The 24,128-nt window shown below is 39.4% G+C and overlaps 1 protein-coding gene and 1 pseudogene across 5 annotated transcripts in view; both read right to left on the minus strand.

Moving 5' to 3' along the window:
• Positions 1 to 24,128, minus strand: part of KIAA0319L (KIAA0319 like) — a 131,763-nt gene that overhangs the window by 31,511 nt on the left and 76,124 nt on the right. For all 4 annotated transcript variants that reach the window (XM_080653144.1, XM_080653145.1, XM_080653142.1 and 1 more), the window contains exons 4-9: positions 15,673 to 15,919; positions 12,468 to 12,569; positions 8,705 to 8,802; positions 6,066 to 6,153; positions 4,792 to 4,884; positions 2,913 to 3,045 (exon numbers count right to left, since the gene is read on the minus strand). In XM_080653144.1, coding sequence (XP_080509270.1) covers positions 2,913 to 3,045; positions 4,792 to 4,884; positions 6,066 to 6,153; positions 8,705 to 8,802; positions 12,468 to 12,569; positions 15,673 to 15,919 — 761 coding nt within the window. The remainder of the gene's footprint in view (positions 1 to 2,912; positions 3,046 to 4,791; positions 4,885 to 6,065; positions 6,154 to 8,704; positions 8,803 to 12,467; positions 12,570 to 15,672; positions 15,920 to 24,128) is intronic.
• On the minus strand, positions 21,780 to 23,539 carry LOC308242559 (acyl-CoA 6-desaturase-like; annotated as a pseudogene). Its single transcript has 2 exons — positions 22,670 to 23,539; positions 21,780 to 21,897 (listed from the first exon to the last, which is right to left on the minus strand). The product of its transcript is annotated as an acyl-CoA 6-desaturase-like (transcript).

Here is a 24,128-nt window from a genome sequence, read left to right on the forward strand (position 1 = left end):
CCACAGGCTTTCCTTAGCAGAAGGGAGTCGGAAGCTCCTGACTGCACTGAGCCCCAGTTCTGATTGCACCGAGCCCCAGTTCTGACTGCACTGAACCCCAGTTCCAGGCGAGCCCCTGGGGACCCACGCTCTTGCGGGGGGAATCTGGACTCTTGGGCGGAGACTCGGGAGCCGGGGAAGGCAGAGGTCTGCAGGCGCGTGCATGCAAGGGCAAGGCTGACGGGAAGCCAAGACTGTCTGCTCCGCCCTCAGACTCCACCCCATCCAAGCTGAGCACAGAGGCTATTGCAATTTGGCAAGTCTAATCCTATAAGGCTGTCTCCAGCACCGAACTTCTCCCAGCGTAGACACAGCTGATCCTCACAGCCAACTGGCCTGGAGGTCAATTCCTCCCAGTGATACCAACAACAATCAAGACTTAACTAAAACAAGGCTGTACACACAATACACAAAGGGGTGCACCAAGAGTATCCACCTCAGGTTAACTGGGGAGGCCGACCCACTGGGCCATATAGGAAACCCAGCACACAAAGTGACCCTACCAACTCAGGGAAGCAGTGAAAATGCGGCGTCAAAGAAACAGATCACAAACGAAAGAAATGGAGGAAAACAAACGACTGGATATAGAATTCAAAACCACGGTTATAAGGCTTTTCAAGAATATCCTAGAAAAGGCCAATAAATATAATGAGACCCTCGAAGATATGAAAATAAGGACCAACTAGAAATTAAACATACACTGACTGAAATAAAAAATATTATACAGAGACCCAACAACAGACTAGAGGAACACAAGAATCAAGTCAAAGAATTGAAATACAAAGAAGCAAAAAATACTCAACCGAAAAAGCAAAAAGAAAAAAAAAATCCAAAAAGTTGAAGATAGTGTAAGAAGCCTCTGGGACAACTTCAAGCATACCAACATCAGAATTATGGGGGTGCCAGAAGAAGAGAGAGAGCAAGATACTGAAAACCTATTTGAAGAAATGACTGAAAACTTCCCCCACCTGGTGAAAGCAATAGACTTACAAGTCCAGGAAGCGCACAGAACCCCAAACAAAAGGAATCCAAAGAGGACCACACCAAGACACATCATAATTAAAATGCCAAGAGCAAAAGACAAAGAATCTTAAAAGCAGCAAGAGAAAAACAGTTAATTACCTACAAGGGAGCACCCATACGATTGTCAGCTGATTTCTCAACAGAAACTATGCAGGCCAGACGGGAGTGGCAAGAAATTTTCAAAGTGATGAATAGCAAGAACCTACAACCAAGATTACTCTACCCAGCAAAGCTATCATTCAGAATTGAAGGGCAGATAAAGAGCTTCACAGATAAGAAAAAGCTAAAGGAGTTCATCACCACCAAACCAGTATTATATGAAATGCTGAAAGGTATTCTTAAAGAAGAGGAAGAAGAAAAAAGTAAAGAGAAAAATTATGAACAACAAATACATATCTATCAACAAGCCAACCTAAAAATCAAGTGAATTAAAAACCTGAGGAACAGAATAAACTGGTGAATATAATAGAATCAGGGGCATAGAAAGGGAGTGGACTGATAATTCTCAGGGGGAAAGGGGAATGGGGGGGTTCAGGAAGAGACTGGACAAAAATCATACACCTATGGATGAGGACAGTGGGGGGGAGGTAAGGGCAGAAGGTGGGGTGGGAACCGGGTGGAGGAGAGCTACGGGGGAAAAAAGGAGAAACAATTGTAATAATCTGAATAAAGATTTATTAAAAAAATAAAATTAAAAATAATAAAACTTGATTAATATCAGATCTGGTGGGGAACACAAACACCCAAGAATAAGCTGTTGCACCGTGGTAGGTGCCACATAAGGGCACTGAGTGCAACCTTCTCTCCTCTCTGGAGGGATCTAAGACAGCCTCAAAGAAAACTGTAGGTCCCTATGGACAGGCAGAACTCCAACAGACTGAGAAGAACACTCTAGGAAGCAAACAAAATACATATGGGTCAAGTCAAGGAACAGAGTAGAATGAGCCCTGACATGAGGGTTAGAAAATCTGCAATTCAGTGCAGTTTAGTAAATACACTGAGCCTCATTTTTCTCAGATATAAAATGAGGACAGTATCATGTACATATGGTATTTGGATGATACAGTACTTTGTAACAAGGAATTATACAAATGTAAGGAGGATTACTCTAGAGTCAGCCTCACACTCTTATTAATCATATTCTAGAATGTTGGCTCTAGTTCCCAAAAGGACTGTCTTGAAATAAAATTCTCCAAAAAGCCTTCTTTCTCATTTGAATATCAGAAAGATCCTACAACTCATATTCAAATAAACCATGTGTCAAAAGTATTGACCTATTAACCAGGAGGTCACGGTTCAATTCCCGGTCAGGGACCATGCTCAGGTTGCAGGCTCCATCCCCAGTGTGGGGCCTGCAGGAGGCAGTCAATCAATGATCCTCTCACATCATTGATGTTTCTATCTCCCTCGCCCTTCCTCTCTGAAATCAATAAAAATATATTTTTTTAAAAAGTAAAGGTTTTGAGATATTAAGTTAAAGAAGCATTTCTCATAGGGAAGAGACAAGATGGTAGTAGGTTCATGCTAGATTATTCCTGAGAAAAGGCAAAGAAAGATGGGTCCTTTCACTTAATGACAGAAATCCTAAAAATGTCTGGAGAACTGCCAGGTAAGACTTTGAAAAAGACTAACTGTGGTGGATCCTAATCAATCATGCAAGGGCTTTTGCCCTAAAAAGTTATTTGTGTTGTGATCACAATTACTGTAGGGCTCAAAGAACCAATGGAACCACAGGCTATATTTTCAGCCACTCTACAATTAAATTGGTATCTGTCAGTTACTCCTGTAAGAATGCAGAACCCATAAGGAAAATAAAGGCCAATGGTAAACTTGAAGGATCCTGAATTTACCTGAAAGTGTAGTTCCCAGGGACGAGCTTACTTAGTTTTAATATGGCCGTATCTTCAGAAATCTTTTCTTCTCTCAGAGGTCCCTTTAGTTCTTCCCAATGGTACCTGACGATTTTATCATCATCAGTGCTTTCTTGATCATAAAGAAACATCGGTTACAACATGAGAGCGCCTGGTCTCAGCACTTACTCAGTTTACACAAATGAGGGCAACTACCTATAGAGATTTGAGGCTAGGGAAACTTCATGAAATTACAGGCTATCTCTCCAGATTATTTCTTCCCTACGAATATTGGGTCATTCTGCCTCTCTATGACTATTCCACTGCATAGTTTTCCAAGGACTCCAACACAGGCAACTCTGGTTAAAAAGTTACTGCATAAAAAAAGGAAAATAAAAAATTCTTAAATGCATGAAAAGATACTCAACTTCACTTAAAAGAAATGCAAATTTAAATTTCACTTGAGATACCATTTTTACACCTATCAGATTGGTAAAGACCAAAGCTTCATGACACATAAATGGGTAAAGGTGTGGAGAAAGAGGAACTTTCTTAAGTCATGGTGGAAGCATAAATTGATACAACTACTGTAAAGAGCAATTTGGCAAAATTTACTTTTGTCCCTGCAATTCCTCTTCTAGGAATTTATCCTACAGATTTCCTTACATATGTGTTCATCATCATACTTACAAGATTATTCACAGTAACATTATTTGTAATAGTGAAAGACCAAAAATAATCTATATGGTCATCAATAGAGATTGACTGAAAACAAGTATATATTCAAACAATGAAATTGTACATCCATATAATGGAAGGCTATGTAATCGTTAAAAGGAAAAAAGAATGAAGTATTTCATATATTGATTCAGAAAAATTATCCAACATATAGAAACAGGCATTGTACATACTGTTTTATCATAAAGACTGTATATGTATCTCTTTATCTATGCATAAGATAACTTTGGAAAGATACATAAAATAATACCATTGCTTGTCTGCAGAAAAACTGGATAGATGGGAGACAGGAATGATAGAGCTTCTTTTTGCCCTGTACCTTTACATATTATTTAACTTTGACCTATTCAAAAATATAAAATGAAATGGTACTATATGAACCTTTTCTACCACTCTCACAAGTGCCTCTTCCTGTCCTATCTTTTACCTCTTAGCCTGCTATTCTTCTAGCCTCCTCTTGTCAGAACTAGCTACGTGAAATGTCTAACACTGCTGGAGATTCCTCTGCTAAAGCAGTGGCTACCTCTGCCAAAAACTCTGCCAAGATATTCAGGGTAACAGGGCCTTAATGGGTCTCAAGAGAAGCCAAGCAAATATTGGTGAGATGATAGGCCCGAAACCTTCTGCACACACATAGCCAGGATCAATGGCAAAGACCCAGAGATCCTCTCCTGTCCTCTGAAGGGACAATGTTAGTGAGCCAAACAGGGTTGTGGAGCACATTCTGTGAGCCTCTCCAGCAGAAGGCTGACAATCTTGTTAGGCAGTGATGGCTGGATGAGAGCTCCTCAGTTAAGACTCTCAGTTACTCATCTTGCCATGATAGGAAAGAGCTTTATTTCCATAACTGAGAATGGCAACTCCATCTAAAAAAATTTGAAAACCAGCAAGTTCCAACTAAAATAATGCTAAATGCATGCATAATCTCACTTTCTTACCATCTCAGAATAGAAATGTTACTTCAAACAAGCCACATGGGGGTTTTAAATAGGGGTCTGGTTTTTACTTCCTAATCAGTTGCTTCAAGTGGTTGGTCTTCCCATAATGTGGTCAAGAAGCCTAAGCATAATGCTGGTCCAAATCTTTGACCAGAATACCCAGTGAATGCTGTTCTAAAACATTGTGCCCAGTAAGTACTCACGGCTGCCATCAATGACTGTAGAAGTGGTTGGCAGAGAAATCTCCTGGAACTGTGGTGACACAATGGCAACAGGAGGCTGATTTTTACGGGGCTCTGTAAGAAAATGACCCAGAAGAAATTAAAAGAGGGGCTTTGTAATTTATAAGAGGAGCAGACCACCTCTGGGTGGATTATAAATGTTTCCATTACCTAACCTGTGTCTGAAGCATCGTCAAATGTGTAAGTCACAAGACCAGGTTGGCATTCTAACATAAGACATCTAGGAGTGTTTAAGTCTCTTGCAAACCTGACTATTCTTAAGACCACACCCCGTGCATTCTTTCAATGCTCATGTGCTATCTAGTTTGTGAAAAGTACTAAAGTAGCAAGTGACTGCTTTCAGGCAAGCGACCAGAGGTGGACAACAAATAAAATGTGTGCAATAAAGGCGTTGGAAAGCAAACTATCCCTTGCCACAACTGTGCCGAAAAGATGAGTAATTTCTCAACCACCTGGGAGCTGACTATGTGGAAGGTGACTAGGCCGAGTGTTGGAAAGGTCACAAACCACTCACTCTAGTCCACCTCAATGACTGCGAGCCCAGTGGCCTTTTCATTGAGAAATGATCAAATGGTCTTTATGCTAAACACATTTTTAAGAAAGAGAAAGTATTACCTTGGCTACAAAATTAAAGGAATTAAAAGAAAATCTATTACTAACAAAGACAGAATAGTATTAAGAATTTGTGCCAATATATGGGCCACTTGCCAATTTCCCCCAAATATCTCTGAAAATACAAAACAAGATACCTTGCTATCATACTGTAATCTACTGATCACTTAAAAAGAATAAAGGAATTTGGTGTTCAATGTGAAGGAGGAACGGCAGGGGTTCTGTGAGGAAGTCTGTGTACAAAGACCCACATTTCTGGAATGAGATCAGAAAGGGCCAGCCACTTGGCTGGTTCTCCTACATACTTTTCCTAGGCTCCTGGCTTTCTTGTATCTCTTAATTACAACACATGGTCCTCTCTCAGCATGATCCACTGGAGAAGTAGTTCTCAGGCAGACAGGCTATCGCTCAGTGCCATACTGCACTGTAGGTCAGCAAAGTGTTCCAACTAGAACCAAAGTATATACTTTGCCACCCTATACCTTTTTCTACATTGAATTAGGAATTGCCCAATAAATGTATTTTTAAAAAAGAATGGAAATTAAAAACCCCTAAAATCAAATCTCCCTCCTTGGAATCCTCAGAGGGAGCAATGGAGGCACAGCCAGGGCTGAGAAACATACCTGGCTTTACCGTCACGTTCACACAGCCTTCCCCATGGGAATTCTGACCATCTACAATCACTTTGAATTCATACAGGCCTTGAGTGAGCTGCAAAAAGGACAGAAAATCTTATAGTCAACCATAAAGAGGAGCAATTATACTTAAAATCACACATCTGTGAACTTTCCCCTGGTGATTCTTGCACTCTCTTCTTGCACTGTTTTCAAAATGGAGAAAGCAAACTAACCAAAGAGATGAAACAATGAATTATAAACTAAAAAACCATAGCTTTTAATGTGAATCTTATTACTAGCTGACTCTGGAACAACAGAAGGGATTTCAATATCTCTGTACTCCCATTTTCTTTTAAGAAAAACATTAAGGGCCCTACCATCCTACTTCTCAGCATTATGAAATTAAAACAATCATCTCTGCAAAGAAAAACATTTTGTAAAAATACCAAATAGCTCCCAAATATCTGACTATTTTTCCCTACTGACTTTCGCTAACTGTATAAACTTAATATAAAAGAAAAAATAATCATCCAAAATCCCACTGTCCTAACACATCAATTAATCCTATATCTCTTATTTCCTCCCAATCCTTAACCACACAAAACAATAGTTTTAAACAGTTCATCCAATTCAACAAACATTTATTGAGAACCAATTATGTACCAGTTATTGTACAAGTCCTGGGATTTGGAGATAAATAAGATAAGATCCCTGCCTTCAAGGAGCTTGTATGTCAATGGTATTCAGAGTATAGCTAAAAATCAAAGTGTGAGTCAAATTTTTTATTATTCTTTCTTCCATTCATTTAGCATCAACACTTTTCCCATTATAATAGTCTTTTTAATAGTCACTTTAATGGCTGCAGAAAAGTATATGAATAAATGTGTGATAATTCACATAAGCATTCCACATTGCTGGCTATTTGAATTGTTTCCAAATTTTTACTATTATAACCTATTACTGTGACATCCTTTGGGCAAATAGGTTTTCTTTCTTTTGAATTACCTTCTTTGGGTAAATGCTAACTGACTGCATATAGCGTTTTTAACCACTTCCTTCTTTTTGTAATGCTCTCCCTTCCTTGGCTTTCACTTCCCTGCCCACTCCTCATTTTCTTCAATTTCCTCTTTCCCTTAATGACAGTGTTCCCCAACAATCCAATCACAGACCATTTATTTCTTCATTATACACTCTCTGGATGATCTCATCTATTACCATGGCTTCAATTGCCATCTATTTGAAGTTGGTGTGTAAATTTATCTCTCTAGCCCAGATCTCCAATCCATTACCCTTTATTGAACACCTGCACTCAAACGTTTCACAGGTATCTCAAACTCACTCTATCCAAAAATGAATTAATCATCTACAAACTTCCTCTAAACCTACTCCACTTTATTTAAAATAAACCACTTTATTTTTCCAATTTTTCATTTTAACATTTATAAAACATATATTAATATCTAGATCTTGGGGGTGTTATAAAGATTAAATAAAATAATTGCATAAAAGTACTGTTTCTAGCATATGGTATAAGCTCAATAGTTGGTTTTAAATTTTTATTTATTTAGTGTTTTTTTACTCAGCTATCATCATCTCACACCTACATTTGTCAACAGATTCCTCATTGGTCTCCCTGGTTTGAGTCTTATCTCCTCCAATCTGTGGTCAGAGTGATCTTTCTAAACTGAAAATATGAACATGTCTTTCTCTTGCCTGAAACCTTTCAAAGGCTCCATGTTCCCTCTGGATAAAGTTCAAAGTCCTTACAAAGGCTCTGTGCAATCTGCCCTCTGTAACTCCCCAACTTACTTGTGCCACTGCTCTTTTCATACTACAGGGTTGCTGAACCACATATAATTCTTTTTCCCACATTTCCTGTCTAATATTTGGCCCAGTGGACATATTACCTCCCCTGTTTATAGTATTATCACTCTACCCTTTATCCAGTTAAGTTAGTAACTTTTCATGACCCAACTAGACAAACTCTAAAAAATCTACTCTGACTCTCCAAGGTTTCAACATCCTCTGCACTGACCTAGTGAATCCCACGTTATAATTATTTGTTTTCAGTCAGTATCTCTGGTAAATTAACTCACTGGTAACAATACCTGCCACATAACTAGTGTACAATAAATAGTTGTTAAGGAAGGGAGGAAGGAAGAAAGAAAAGGGGGTGAATGAGGAAGGAAGAAAGGAAGGAAGGAAGGAAGGAAGGAAAGAAGGAAGGTAGGAAAGAAGGAAGTTAATTGCTTGACTAAAGAATATGTAAATTTTTATGGCTCTTAATAACTACAGTGAGTCAAAAAAAAAAAAAAAGACTGCACCAATTTACAGTCATGTGGCCACAAATAGTCTACCTTATTTCCCAAATTCTAAAATTCTGATGTTACCCTTAAAAGCAGCTAAGCATATATTTGCACTCAAAAGCTATCACCACCATGCTTATACAGTCTTTTCATCATAAATGAAAATTTGAGAATCACATACTAACAAATACTGGATGTCAGCCAGTCAAGATTTTTGAAGGATTCGCTTCTGAAACATTATTTCCGACTTAAGTGTTGACAGAAAATTCTATGTTATAAACTGTTTTAAATGGTCAACACCTCTAACCCGGTCCTGCAAATGACAGGATACGAATTCACCTTGGATAGTTTGAGGATCTGGGAATGTTTCCCTTCCATTTCTCCACTGTAGTCTTTAGGATGAGTAATCAGCTGCCAGTCGTAGGTGTAGGTTTCTCCTATGGAAGGACAGTTACAAAAATCATCAAAACACACACCTACACACAAAGAGGGCAGCCACACAGCCTGCCAATAACAAATCTCTTCTAAATCTTGACAAGGCCTTAGTTTTTAAGATTTCACTCCAAAACCTATAGGGAAACCAAACATTCTGTTGAAAGAAAGGGTATGTTCTGCTAACTCAGCTATAGTCAGGGTTTCTTCCACTTTCTCCCAGCAATGTTCAATCCTGCCTCATACCCACCCTACTCAGGACCAACCCTCCCTCAAAATACCAGGTTTCTCCTGGTGTGGCATGCCAAAGAAAATGCATGCCCTACCAGCCACTATAGATGAACTCATTGGAAACAAAGGCCATTTTCTTGTAAAATTTCTTTTGCAACAAAGAAAAGCAATAACTTCTAAATAACATGGTTCAAAAATAGCTTTTTATAGAATGCGAACAATGCTCCACTCACTGAGGTCATCACACCCTGGTGAGTTAAAAGAGCTGCTTCATTCCAGCTGAGCGAAATAACACTGCAGAAGATGGCAGAGGATGGCCCACTTAAACAGGCCCCACTGAAGTTAATTAAGATCAAATGAAGCATTAAATGGTCCTCATTTGTAGCTCAGACTATATGACTGGGTGAGGCAAAGACAGAATGCCATTTTCTAAATGGAATCCATTCCCAGTTAAAGTAGTCTTTTTTTTTTTTTAAATATATTTTATTGATATTTCACAGAGAGGAAGGGAGAGAGATAGAGAGCTAGAAACATCGATGAGAGAGAAACATCGATCAGCTGCCTCCTGCACACTTCCCACCGGGGATGTGCCCGCAACCAAGGTACATGCCCCTGACCGGAATCGAACCCAGGACCCTTCAGTCCGCAGGCCGACGCTCTATCCACTGAGCCAAACCAGTTTCGGCCCAGTTAAAGTAGTCTTAAACTTGGGGGAACAAAATGCACGTCTGGCTAGGAAAGAGTGGGATTTGGTAGGAAAGTTTAGTTTAAGTTACACCCAAAGTAAAAAATAAAAGGAAACATAAGAAATCTCAAATGCTTAGCAGAGAATGCTCATCTTTTTCTTATTTCACAAGTTCAAAAGTTAAAGTTAACACATAGAACCTAATTCTAAGATAGCCTTCATCTTAAGACCAGATATTCTTTTATAAGCCTGAGATACAAGATCTATTACTCCACCTTCTTCTCCAAAACACTAGTTTTCTTTTGGCTCACACAAATGTGCATGGAGAAGCTGGGCTAGATAAGGAGCAGGGAAGAAGCAGTAGAAGTAGAATTGGTGTAAGAGATGACATTTCTTCCAACTGTAGTTAAACATATTTTTCCACACAGAAAATAGACCCACACTAGTTTGGGAACTAACAATCCTATATAATAAAAGACTAATATGCTAAGTGCCCAGTCATCCGGTCAGCCATTCAATCAATCAAAGCATAATATGCTAATGATATGCTAAGGCCACTCAACTGCTCGCTATGATGTGCATTGATCACCAGGGGGCATACGCTCTGACCGGTAGGTTAGCTTGCTGCTTGGGGTCGGTCTGATCAGAACTGAGCAAGACGGGCCCGACATGCTCTGGATCCCTCCCACAAGCCCTTCCTGGCAGGCCAACCTCCTCTAAGGAATATAAATAATATTCAGCTACTGCCTGAATTTTGTTCCTCCTCCCCAGCCCTGATCATGCACTGGTGGGGTCCCTTGGCCTGGCCTGCACCCTCTTGCAATCCGGGACCCCTCAGGGGATGTTGGAGAGCTGGTTTTGGCCCGATCCCACAGGCCAGGCTAAGGGGCCCCACCCATGCACGAATTTGTATACCAGGCCTCTAGTTTTATAATATATGAGGCTAACAACACAAATTTCCAAAAAGGACAATAATCCTAGGACAGAAAAACTCAGGGGATGAATTATGCCTTACAGCCAAAAATTTATCCAAGGATAGAAATGACTAAGTATAGGTCTGTTAGACAGATTGCTGGTTTTAATAATTTAGGGCAGTGGTTTTCAAAAATGTGCCTCCAAACCCTGGAGGGATCCTTAGAGTTGCGTCAGGGGCTGCCACAGAAGAGGATGAAGAGCAGGCGTAGCTGGTCCTACCCTCACTGTCCCCACCCTTTGAAAGTTTGAAACATCCACTTTATGTATTTGATTAAAGTCTGAAGAACCTGGGGAATGGAGAGTTGAAAAGGATCTGTTTCTGAACTGATGTGCTTTAGAATACTGAAATACAAGGCAATATTAACCCACAGAAATGTACATGCAAAGAGAGGTTAGAAAAGAAAACACGGTACAGCCCAGCCTATCTTTCACCAAAGAGTAAAAGCAATGGCAGCTCAAGGCAGTTCTTTCCTTACCACCACCTTCAAAGACCATCAAACCCATTCATCTTAGCACCAGAGGAGGAAAGAAAAAAGCTTCTTTACCCTGGCTGGTGTGGCTCATTTGGTTGGAGCATGATCCTGTACACTGAAAAGTTGTGGGTTTGAACCCCAGTTGGGGCATGTATGGAAGGCAACCGATAGATGTTCACACTCACATTGATGTTTCTCTTTCTCCTCCTCCCTCCCTCCTTTCCCTTCTCTCTAAAGTCAGTAAGTATATCCTTGGGTGAGGATTGGGAAAAAAAATACTTCCCTAGAGGAAGGTGGAATGAATTGACAAGGAAAACTCAATTTGAGGACAGAAATATAGAACAGAGTGGGAGGGCATTTAGGTTCTGGAAAGTACCTTTTGCATAAATGTACTATTTGATATGAGGCCCAGAAAGTAGAAATACTGTACTGGAAATGTGTATACCTAAAATGGAAGTACCCCTTCCTGAATCGAGTATGGCATTCTACTTAACTAACCTTATAAATGACAGTAATATAGACCCAATGCAATCATTTTCCATCACAGTATGTTCACTTCATGTCATAGACAGTCTTAAGAGAATATTTATGTGTTTATAAGTCAAACCTTGGTATATTAATGTATATTTCAAAGGTGAAAGGGATGTTCATATTATAAAAGTTTTCTTAAACAATGAATTAATCATCCCTTAATTTATATATTTATAAATTTGAGTTTTGTATATTGTATTGGACCTGTCTTTTTTTTTCCAAGTAACAAATTACAGTAGCAGTAGTCTTGAATAACTTCTCTGTAAGTTTTGTACCTGCTATTTTCTAGTTGTTTGGCCAAAATAAAGAGATCAACCTAAGCTTCAGTTTCTTCTTTTGGTATAATACAACCTTTAATGAGCATCAGCTATATGCTAGGCACTGAAGTGGATGTCTTGTATACCATTTAATTTTGCCCTTAAAGTAACCTAATGATGTAGAAATCATCTGATTTTACTGAGAAATAGAAACTTAGAGAAACTAAATAACTTGCTTAAAATCATTCAGCTAATGACCGGCTGAGTTGGGATTTGAATCCAGGCTTGACATTATTAAAGCCTATGATCTCAAACATTATGTTATATCGCCTCGCATATCACATATATTGTATATTTGTGCACGTGCATGCTATATCCTATTCTCACAGGACTGATGCAGTGAGTAAATGAGTTAAGATACGTAGATTATAAATTAAAACATTATAAATTAAATTATAAATTAAAACATTTCATTATAAATTAAAACATTATCCAAATTTAAGGGGATGTTTTACTACCTTTAAGTGGTTCTTGGAGAACATATGCATTTAACTGGACTGCATTCTTAGGCAGGGTCACCTGGACATTCTCTCCAGCAGATATGACCAGCTTCTTTATAACTGTAAACAAAGAAAATATACAAGAGATAAGAAATTAGACTCGCCCTAACCGGTTTGGCTCAGTGGATAGAGCATCCGCCTACGGACTGAAGGGTCCCAGGTTCAATTCCGGTCAAGGGCATGTACCTTGGTTGCGGGCACATCCCCAATGGGGGGTGTGCAAGAGGCAGCTGATTGATGTTTCTCTCTCATCAATGTTTCTATCTCTCTATCCCTCTCCTTTCCTCTCTGTAAAAAAATCAATAAAATATATTTTTTTAAAAAAGAAAAGAAATTAGACTCGCCCAGCCAGTGTGGCTCAGTGGTTGAGCATCGACCTATGAACCAGGAGGTCACGGTTCGATTCCCGGTCAGGGCACATGCCCGGGTTACCGGCTTGATCCCCAGTGGGAGGAGTGCAGGAGGCAGCCAATCAATGATTCTCTCTTATCTCCCTCTCCCTCTCCTTTCCTCTCTGAAATCAATAAAAATATATATTTAAAAAAAATTAGACCCAAACTATCTCATTTCTATCCTTCCTTTTGTGGCCAAATTTCTTTGATAAACAATATTCAGCTACTGCCTTCATATCCTCATTATTTATCCACTCTAATCGCCTGAAATTTGATTCTGCCTCCACTTTTCACTGAACAGGATCTTCTGAGGCCATTAACAAACTGCTTCTTGGCAGATCAAACAGCTGTTTCTCCACCCTCATCCTTCACTTCTGTGGCATCTAATACTGCTGACTGCCTCTATATATTAAAACTTTGCTATCATGACACCATATTATTCTACTTTTCTTCTTTTCTCTAAGTTTTCTACACTGTATTTTAACTGTGGTTTACCTTTAAGCTCTGTTTGTATAGAGCTCAATAAACAGCTTACCTGTTTCAAGGATCATCTTCATGCTGATAAATAATTTTCTAAATAAAATACACATATGAAGGCCCTGGCCAGGTAGCTCAGTTGGTTGGAGCATCATCCTGATACTCCAAGCTTGTGGGTTCAATCCCCGGTCAGGGCACATGCAAGAATCAATCAATGAGTGAATAAGTGGGACAACAAATCAATATTTCTCTCTCTCAAGTCAATTAAAAAATATATATGAAGTTTCTAGAAGAAAAGCATGTGTCAATCACAAAGCCAGCCTTAATTTATTTCCATTCCAACTGTTATAACCATAGGCTTAGATTATTCCAAGAATCTTCACTATTCTTCCTTCTGTTAGCTCTCCCCACTCTAATCCATTCTGTTTTCCTAAAATACCCACCACCATTAGTTTTTCTAAAATACTCCCCCACCATGTTACTCAAGATGCCCACCCCACCATGTTTAAGGCCAAATTCATAACCTGATACTAGAGAATCATTATCCTCTAATCATACCATCTCATGCTTTCTACCCAATTCTGTCTCTAGTTATATTCATTTTCCGTCTCGTGTTCCCATTGAAGTCTATTCTTTTTTTTAAAAAAATGTATGTATGTATTTATTTTAGAGAGAGAGAAAGGGTGAAGGAGAGGGAGAGAAACATCAATGTCAGAGAGAAACATGGATTGGTTGCACCCCAACTGGGATTGAACCCACAACCTGGGTATGTGCCCCGAACAGGAATCAAACTAGTGACCTTTCCATGCACGGGACAACAGTCACACAACTGAGCCACACAGTCAGGGTATTGAAGTATACTCTTTGGGAATTCAACGGGGGTGTGAGTTTTCTTTATTCTAAATACAGTACTTTGCTTTTAGCTCAAAGCCACTCTTCTCTCCAAGAAATCTTCCCAGACCATTTCAGTTCAAACTGATCTACTTCTTGAACTACTTTAGCATTTTTGGAATACCACATCAGTTAATAGCTATATATTGTCTTTTATACTATTCACCAGCTATTTCATACATGTTAGGATTTCTCAACTTTGACACTTTGGACCAGGTAATTCTTTGTTGTGGGGAAAATTGTGTCCTGTGTATTCTAAGATGTTTAACAGGATCTCTGGCCTCTACCCACCAGATGTTAGCAGCACCCCCTTCTCCATAGTTGTAACAGCCAAAAATATTTACAGGCTGTTGAGAAACACTGATTATATTAATCTTATTTCTCGGACAATAATTGTTCATTTGGTATGGGACCTCAGAACTAGAGAGCTTAAATCAAATAACTGGCTAGTCCACCTACATTTCAAGACTGGACGTGAGAAAGCTTCCTAGACAAATATGAAATCTGAAATTTATCTGTCTGCTTGGGAACACTGCATGCATTGGGGAGAAATAAAACCATCCATTATGGAAGCTTCACCATTTAGACACCCCAGGAGGTGGAATAAGAATTCTCTGAAGTGACTCTCAAAAAAAGAAAAGAAAGAAATAAATCACTATGCTTAGAGAAAGTATAATGGACAAAAATGAAATACAGCCCAAACCTTTCACAATTACACCAAAATTTACAGGCATTTTGTCTGAGTAAAAAGTTACTTTAGTGCCACAGGATTTATACCCATAATTTTACATTGTTTACAATTTAAAAAGACCATTAGAAATTAAAAATTGGCAAAGAATTATTTTTACTGGCTTTGCTTCACCCTTTTGACTTTTTTGGGAGTTGAAGATCAACTTGGTTTCCTTGATTAACCATTTCCTGCTAATACCTTAGAGCAGCACTAATGAAGCACAGACTTGTTCAGGCAATATTCTAAGTATAAATCTTCCTATGGGTTGCTTTAAAAAAATAAAGATGCTGTCAAAATCAGAGAGATAAATATCTGGCCTACACTCAGCTGTACAGAAGGCAAATAGGTGCACAGATCCAACTGTTTCTTCCCAGTGGCCTTTGCTTGCTTGATTCCTTGAACATTCTTAATTGAATTTTATGCCTTTAAGTCCCAAGCACAGTGCAATCTGGTTCTGAGAAAATGAGCTTCATAAACTCCCATAGGTTGGGGCCTGTTGAGAAAAGGACCCAGAGCCCCCAATCCTATGATTACAGGAATACTTACAGGATTTTTCTTTAACCTACATAATTAAAAAGCATGCTTCCCTCCTTTCTTTCCACTAAAAGGGAAAATTTGATCAAATGTTCTACTTTCCCATCCTATCTCCATGGACAGAAGCAAAGGGCCTCACCTGGAAATGGTGCAGAGGTGCTCTGGAAAGAGGTGTGTGGGGTAGGGGTGGCATAACTGTAGGAGGGAGTCACTGGCAGAGGGGTAGCAATCTGGGTTATCCCAGAGTTTTTCACTTGCTGAGTGCTAGACGTAGTACCCAGATCCTCTGACGTCTCAAGTTGGACTGATACAGTCTTTGACCAAACAGGAATCTCCCCAGCCAGATCTGTGGTTAGGGGATTGGAAATTGTAACTGTCTTGTGGACCTAAAGAAATGCAAAAATTCAGTTGAGTAGGCAATGTTATACAGCCTGTTTTTTAGGTTACGTCTCATAAAATAATTGCACATTAAATGTTTTTAATGCAAAACTGTCAAAAATATTAAAGAAACTAATCTCACCACCCGAACTAAAGTGTTAAAATAATGATATAAATTTTCCTAGTCTTTTTTTCTATGGAAAGAGTTTTGCTTAAAACAAAATAGTAATAATTATACTATGTATAGTACTTTTATCTTCTTTTCTCACTTAACATTTATACTCAATCTTTCTAAAAATACTTATTAAGCACCTATATGAAACAGACCTTCTGGATCCAAAATATAAATATAACATAATCACTGTAGTCAAAAGTGCACAATCTAGTGGAGGAGAGAGAACTTAAAAGATAGTAAGCCAAAATTATAAATATATTTATAAAAGTTATGATAAGCCAAAGAAACATAATCTGAGAGTATTTAACTCTGAAAGGGAACATGTAAAGAAGGATGTTTAAAATAAAGGCTCTCTGGCTCAGCCGGTGGTGCTCAGTGGTTGAGCAATGACCTAAGAACCAGGAGGTCACAATTCAATTATCCAGTCAGGACACATGCCCAGATTGAGGGCTCGATCCCCAGTGTGGGACATGCAGGAGGCAGCTGATCAATGATTCTTTCTCACCAATGATGTTTCTCTTTCTCCCACTCCCTTCCTCTCTGAAATCAATAAAATAAATAAATAAATAAATGCTATCTGTAGGGGGACAGTCCTGAGCTGAGTTTTAAAGGATAAAACTAGACAAAAAGCTAACATCAGAGATGAGTACAGGCACAAAAAATGAGGTTAACATGGTGTGTATTGGGAACTGAGAATCATAAGCAAAAAGAAAGGCAGGAAGTAATGGAAAATGAGCCAAAAAGATAGTCAAGGGCCAGACTAAAGAAGACAGAATATGCTACTTTAATGAGCCAAATAAGGGTGAGCAATTAAAGGGTTGTATGCAGGGAAGTGACAAGTTCAGCTTTGTTTTAAATGGATCATTCGGGTTGCTGCCTAGTATATGGGTCTGAAGAAGACAACTGCAGGAATACCGCTTAGGGGAGTACTGTGTTCATCCAAATGAGAAATGATAAGTGCCTAAACAAAGGTGGTGGTATGGATTTTTTTAAAAAATCAACTTAATTGAAGTATAATTTACATAAAATTAACAGCACACATTGAAAGTGTATAGGTCAATGAGTTTTGAAAAGTGTATACATCCATGTAACTGTAATCAAGAGAGAACATTTCTATCAGCCCCAAAAGTTGGTTTTTGCCCCTCTGCAGCAAATTCCTGCCTCAATCCTTAGGCTCAGGCAGCCACCGATTTGTTTTCTGTCACCTTTTACTAGTTTGGCTTTCTTATATTTCATATTTAAAAAAAACTTATAAATACTATTTTTGTTTTTGGCTGTTTTCATGCAACATGTTTTAAAGATTCAGCAATGATTGTGCATATCAGTAGTTCATTCCTTTTTATTACTAATATACCATTATAGAGATATCAAAATGTACTTATCCATTCCCTATTGATAGATTTAAGTTGTTTTCAGTTCTTATAAACAAAGGTGTTATTAATATTTCAATACAAATGTTTCTGTAAACATGTTTTGATTTATTTTGGGTAGATATTTAGAAGTATGTATTGCTAGTTACACATAAGTGTTATGTTTAACTTTATAAGAAATGGTGAACTGTTATCCAAAGTGGCTGTACCATTTTGTATTTCCACCCAAAAATGTATGAGAGTTCCAGTTACTCTACAACTTCACCAATATTTGGTGTTCATCTTTTTATTTTTTGTCACTCTAAAGGTATCTCACTATGATTTATCTTGCACTTTCCTAGTGACTAATGAGGTTGAACATATTTTCATGTGTTTATTAGCCAGTCATATATTTTCTTTGGTTACGTTTATTTAAATCTTTGTTCAATTTTTTACAACTTTAGTAAGGTATAACTCAAACACAATACACTGAACATATTTAAAGTCTACAATTAGGTAAAATTTGACATGTGTGTACACCTATGAGGCCATCACCACAATAGGATAATGAACATATCCATCACATCCAAAGATTCCTTATGTTCCTTTGTAACCCCTTCTCTTTCCTCCCTCTTCCCCACCCAACCACTGATCAGCTTCCTGTCACTATAGATTAGTTTGCATTTCCTAGATTTTTATATAAATGGAATCACACAGTATGGCTTCTCACTCAGCAAAATTATTTTGCTCTTTACCCATGTTGCTATGTGTATTAATAATTCTTTTCTTATGACCGCTGAGTAGCATTCTGTCTGATTCATTCACCAACAGATGAACAATGGATTTGATTCCAGTGTTTGGCTACTACAAATTGAGCTACTATAAATATTCCTCTACAAGCCTTTGTGTGACCATATCCTTTATTTTCTCTTGGAAAAATATCTATGAGTAGAATGCCTGATCATATGAAAGATGCACCTTTAGATTTTAAAAAAACTGCCAATTTTCCAAAGTTTTATATCATTATATAGTCCTGCCACGAGTGTGAGCATTCCAGTTTTCTACAACCTTGCCAAAATTTGGTGTAGGAAGTCTTTTGTCTTTTTAAAATTGTAATCCTCACCAGAGGACATGCTTAGAAAGAGGAAGAGAGAAACAATGTGAGAGAGAAACACCTATCGGCTGCCCTCTGCATGTACCCTGACCGGGGATCAAATCCACAACCCAGGCACATGCCCTGATCGGGAATAGAACTGGCAACCCCTTGGTTCACAGGACAATGCTCCACCAACCTAGCCACTCAGCTGGGCAGGAAGTCTTTTTAATGTTAGCCACTATTGAGGTATATAGTAGCATCTTACTGTGGTTTTAATTTGCATTTTCCTAATGATTAATGATGTTGAGCATCTTTTTATGTATTTGTTGGACATCTGTATAACTTCTTTGGACAATCTGTTCATATTATTAGTTTTCTAACTGAGTTATAAAGAACTCTTTATATATTCCACAAATAAGTCCTTTGTTAGGCATTTAATTTGTAAATATATTTTCCCAGATTGTAGCTTGACTTTTCATATATCTTGATAGCATCTTTTAAATAACAAAAGTTTGTAATCTTGATGAGCTCCAGTTTATCATTTTTTCTTTTTTGTTTCGTGCTTTTAGTGACTCATTCATTCATTCAAGATCACAAAAATGTTCTCCTGTGTTTTCTTCTACAAGTTTTATGGTTTTAGCTCTTAAATTTAGGTCTATGTTCCATTTTGAGCTAATTTTTTATGTGTGATGTGAGGTAAGGGTCAAGGTTCATGTTTTTCCTTACCATTATCCAATACCATATATTCTTTCCCCACTGAATTGCCTTGGCACATCAACTGACCTTATTTGAGTGAGTCTATTTCTGAATTCTATTCTGTTTCATTGATTTAGTTTATACCAACACCACTGCTTTTATAACTGTAGCTTTATAGTAAGTCTTAATGTTAGATAATTCAAGCCCTCCAATTTTATTGTTCATTTTCAAATAATTTTAATTATTATAAGTCCCAATCCATGAGCATGATTGTATTAGTTTCCTAGGGCTGCCAGAACAAGTTACCACAAATTTGGTGAGTTCAAACAACAGAAATTTATTCTCTCATACTTGTAAAGGCCAGAAGTACAAAATCAAGGCATTGGCATGGCCACATTCCCTCTGAAATCTCCCTTTGTGCCTCTTCCAGCTCCCAGAGGCTCTTAGCATTCTTTAGCTTCTGGCAACATAATTCCAATCTCTGTCTCCATTTTCACCTGGCCTTCTTTCTTGTGTCTCTGTGTCCAAATTTCTCTCTCCTTTTTCTGCCAGTCACTGGATTTAGGGCGCACTCTAAATACAGGATGATTTCATCTCAAAATCCTTAACAAATCATACCTGTAAAGACCCTAGTTCCTGCCCTAGCCTGTTTGGCTCAGTGGATAGAGCGTCAGCCTGCAGACTAAAGGGTCTCAGGTTCGAGTCTGGCCAAAGGCACATGCCCAGGTTGTGGGCTCGATCCCCAATGGGGGGCGTGCAGGAGGCAGCCGATCAATGATTCTCTCTCATCGATGTTTCTATCTCTCTATCCCTCTCCCTTCCTCTCTGAAATCAATAAAGAAATATATTTAAAAAAAAAAAAAGACCCTAGTTCCAAATAAAGTCATATACTGAGGTTCCAGGTGTACATGATTTTGGGAGGAACACTTTTAACCCATTACAATGGTATATCTCTCTCCTTTAATTATTTTCTCTCAGCAATGTTTTATAGTTTTCTATAAAACTATTTCATGTTTTTTGGATGTTATAATCATTTTAAAACTTTAATTCCCAATTATGCATTGCTAATATATAAATACAATTGATTTTTGTCTATTGATCTTATATTCCTGCAAGCTTGCCAAATTCACTTAATTCCAGTAGCTTTTATGTACATCCATTGGAATTTTTCTAGGTACATGTTTATTTCATCTGTGAATAAAGACAGTTCTGTTTCTTCATTTCCAAATTGTATTTCTTTCACTTTCTTGCATTATCACATTGGCTAGGACCTCCAGTACAATGCTGAATAAAAGTGGTTAGAAAAAAAAAGTGGTTAGAGCCATTCTTTGTTATGTAATTATTATCTCATTTTCCTTAAAACTTTGAACACAGATTCTTTTAATTTTGAAACATATTTAAAAATTCCTTTGAAGTGTTTGCTAAATCTAACAGGTGAGTCCACTCTGAATTCATTTATGTTGATTATTATTTTTCCCCTGAGCATGGGCCACACTTGGCTGATACTTTTTTGCATGTCTTATAACACCTGGTTAAAAACTGGAAATATTAGATAACATATTGTAGCAACTCTGGATTCTGTTTTATTTTTCTGAAGGGTTGTTATTTTTAGTAACTTCCCTGTACTTAAACTAAAGAATCTCTCCCTCCCCCCGCCTCTCTCTCTCTCTCTCTCTCTCTCTCTCTCTCTCTCTCACACACACACACACACACACACACACACACACACACACACACAGTATGATGCCACTGATGTCTCTGCTCAGTTTTCTTTTTAATTCTTATTTTTACTTTAGCCTGGGTTTCTAGGTATCACCCTAAGTATCTGCATAGTTTAGCAGTCAGAGGTCAAACACCTGAAACTCATAAAGCTTCACCCTCTACTAATCCATCTGTGTATTGCTAGAGGCATGTATTCAAAATTTCAGCTAATTCTTAAATCTCCCTTGATTTTTACTTTTTACCAGGCTCTCTTGGGTCTCTCTTAAACATGCAGATAGTTTCTCAGTCAGCTAGTGATATGTAGAGAGCTTACCTTAGCCCTTCTGTGACTCTCTCTCTCTCTCTTTAAATATATTTTTAAATTTATTTCAGAAAAGAAGGGAGAGGATCGAGCCTGAAACCCAGGCATGTGCCCTGACCAGGAATTGAACCAGGACCTCCTGGTTCATGGGTCGACGCTCAACCACTGAGCCACACCGGCCACGCTGGCTCTCTTATTTTCAGGATCTTCTCCATAAAGCAAGTTTCTGGCAGGTCCTCCACTCACCTCAATGGGCATTGCAATCTCAGCCTAGCAAAGCTGGGGATTTTCTACATTTATTCTCAACCAAGTTTGCCAATTTTAATTGACAAAACTGCAAGTCTTCACCCTCTACCCCAAATAAAGTCCACCCCATCTTGCAGAAGAGTTGCAAGTTTTCATGTCCAGCTACACACTGGTAGAACTACAGGTTTAAAAAAAAAAAATCACAAATTAAATCATTAATTTGTCACCATTAAATGTCCAAATTTTAAACAGATTCTTGGACCTGGGGCTCACATCCATCAGCTCATTCAACTTTAGCAACTGTCGCATCCTCAGTAGCTTTTCTAGAACTGCTACCTTCATCATGAAGTTCCATGAGTTTTCCCAATTCAAAGTTGGACTTCTTCAGCATTTTGACTTTTCTTTTTAAAAAAATATATTTATTTTATTGCTTTCAAAGAGGGGGGGGGGGGGAGAGAGAGAGAGAGAGAAACTCAATGATGAGAGTCATTACTTGGCTGCCTTCTGCATACCCCCTACTGGGGCTCGAGCCTGCTACCTGGGCATATGCCCTGTCTGGGAATTGAACCATGACCTCCTGGTTCATGGGTTGTTGCTCAACCACTGAGCCACACCAACTGAGCAGCATTTTTAAAAAAAATACACACACACACACACACACACACACACACACACACACACTAGAGGCCCAGTGCACAAAAATTTGTGCACTGGGCGGGGGGGGGGGGGGGGAGCGGTCCCTCAGCCCAGCCTGAGCCCTCTCACAATCCGGGAGTCCTCAGGGGATGTCCTACTGATGGCTTAGGCCTCCCACTGCAGGAGGCAACTGGATGGGCCGATCAGGAGACGGTGCCAGCCCCATCACCCCTCCACTGCCACTGGTTGCCGCCCCCACCCCCCATCGTCGTTCCCTCCCTCTGCCCACTTGGCTGGCCTGGCGCCACCTGCTCGCCAGACCCACCTCCCTGCCAACTGGTCGTTTTGTCGTTCGGCCAATTTGCATATTACGCTTTTATTATATAGGATTTTTAAATTGATTTCAGAGAGGAAGGGAGAGGGAGAGAGATAGAAACATCAATGATGAGAGAGAATCATTGATGAGCTGCCTTCTGCATGCCCCCTACTGGGGATCGAGCCCACAACTTGGGCATGTACTCTTGACTAGAATCGAACCCAGGACCCTTCAGTCCACAGGCCAGCTCTCTATCCACTGAGCCAAACCAGCTAGGGCCCAGCCCAATCAGGAAGAAGTACTCATGCTAGTGGTTGTAGGGCAGGTATTTCAGCTTCTTCTTGTCATACTCAGTGGGCTGCCATTCACCCAGGACGAACATGTGCCGCATGTTCACATCTGGATCCTTCGGAAAAACATTGGGTTTTGCGTGATGCTGGAAGTAGTGATGGTTTCACCAGTTGGGAGAGGCACCCTCTAAGTGGCCAATGATGAACTTATGGATGATGTGGTTCTACATGGACTTCTTGCAGACAGAGAGGTGGCTGTAATCCGAGTTGCAGCCAGCCAGCTTAGGCCTGAGCAGTAGCAAGGACAAAGGGTGTGATGATGGTTGGGATCCAGCCATTGCCAAAGTAAAAGATGGTGAACCAAGCGATGCTCTCCATGACGATGATGTGGGCCAGGAGGAGGAGGAAGAAAAGGTGGTTTCTCCTGAACAGGTCATGTCCTCAGCAGTCTTCTTCAGGGCCCAGAAGTCCTCGGTGATCTGGGAGTTCTTGCCCCAGTCCTGGCTGGGTTCCTCTGGGGCCAGCTCACCGATCAGCAGGGGCTTCATGAACTTGCACACAAAATCAAGGTCACAGTGAAGGTGCGGAAGGCATCTGTACCATCTTCCCCTGTGTAGTGCTCAATGACCTGGTGGCCTCCCCAGGTGCCAGCTGGACCATTTGGTGATGTTGTAGACCTTGTAGTCGATGATGAGCCACTTGGTGTACAAGGTTGTGCTTCTGAATTTCCTCCCAGCTGACAGTGGGCATCAGTGACTTGTGCTTGGTGGCCCCCTCGCCCTTGTTCCTCTCCTTCCCCATGTTGCTTATTGACCAGGATCCCCATGTACTGCGGCCTCGGTTGCCCAAGTTCCTAATTTTTCTAACAAAAACATCACGGAACAGATAATTAGATTGGCAAGTGCTTTCTATGTCTTTTCCAGTACTATCTAGAATCAATTTATTGACCACTTCTTTCAAAGTCCTTTGTCTGCACCTCTTGGGTCATGATTTCCATCATCTTCTAGATTTGATGGACCTACTGATGCTGAGCACAGGAGGTCTTCCAAATCTGATTGTTGCTTTATTTAGTAAAATTCACACAGAACAGAAGAAGGAAATAACCATCGTTAGTCTTGACATAAATATGAGCTTCAATCATAGTCTGCCATTTTTTGCCCAAGAAGCAAGTATATTTTGTCACAGGTAAGATCCATGCCACAGGAAATTAGGCAGTTTTTGCCGTGAACATCCTTAGTAATTAGCTTGAGTTTTCTAAATGCAACTTCATCATTCTGCAGATCAGGTAGGCTCACTTCAAAAACACAATCCATGAGCCCTAGCCAGTTTTGCTCAGTGGATAGAGCGTCGGCCTGTGGACTGAAGGGTCCCGGGTTCGATTCTGGTCAAG

The sequence above is a fragment of the Plecotus auritus genome, assembly GCF_963455305.1.
Source record: "Plecotus auritus genome assembly, chromosome: 2".
Taxonomy (NCBI): Eukaryota; Metazoa; Chordata; class Mammalia; order Chiroptera; family Vespertilionidae; genus Plecotus; species Plecotus auritus.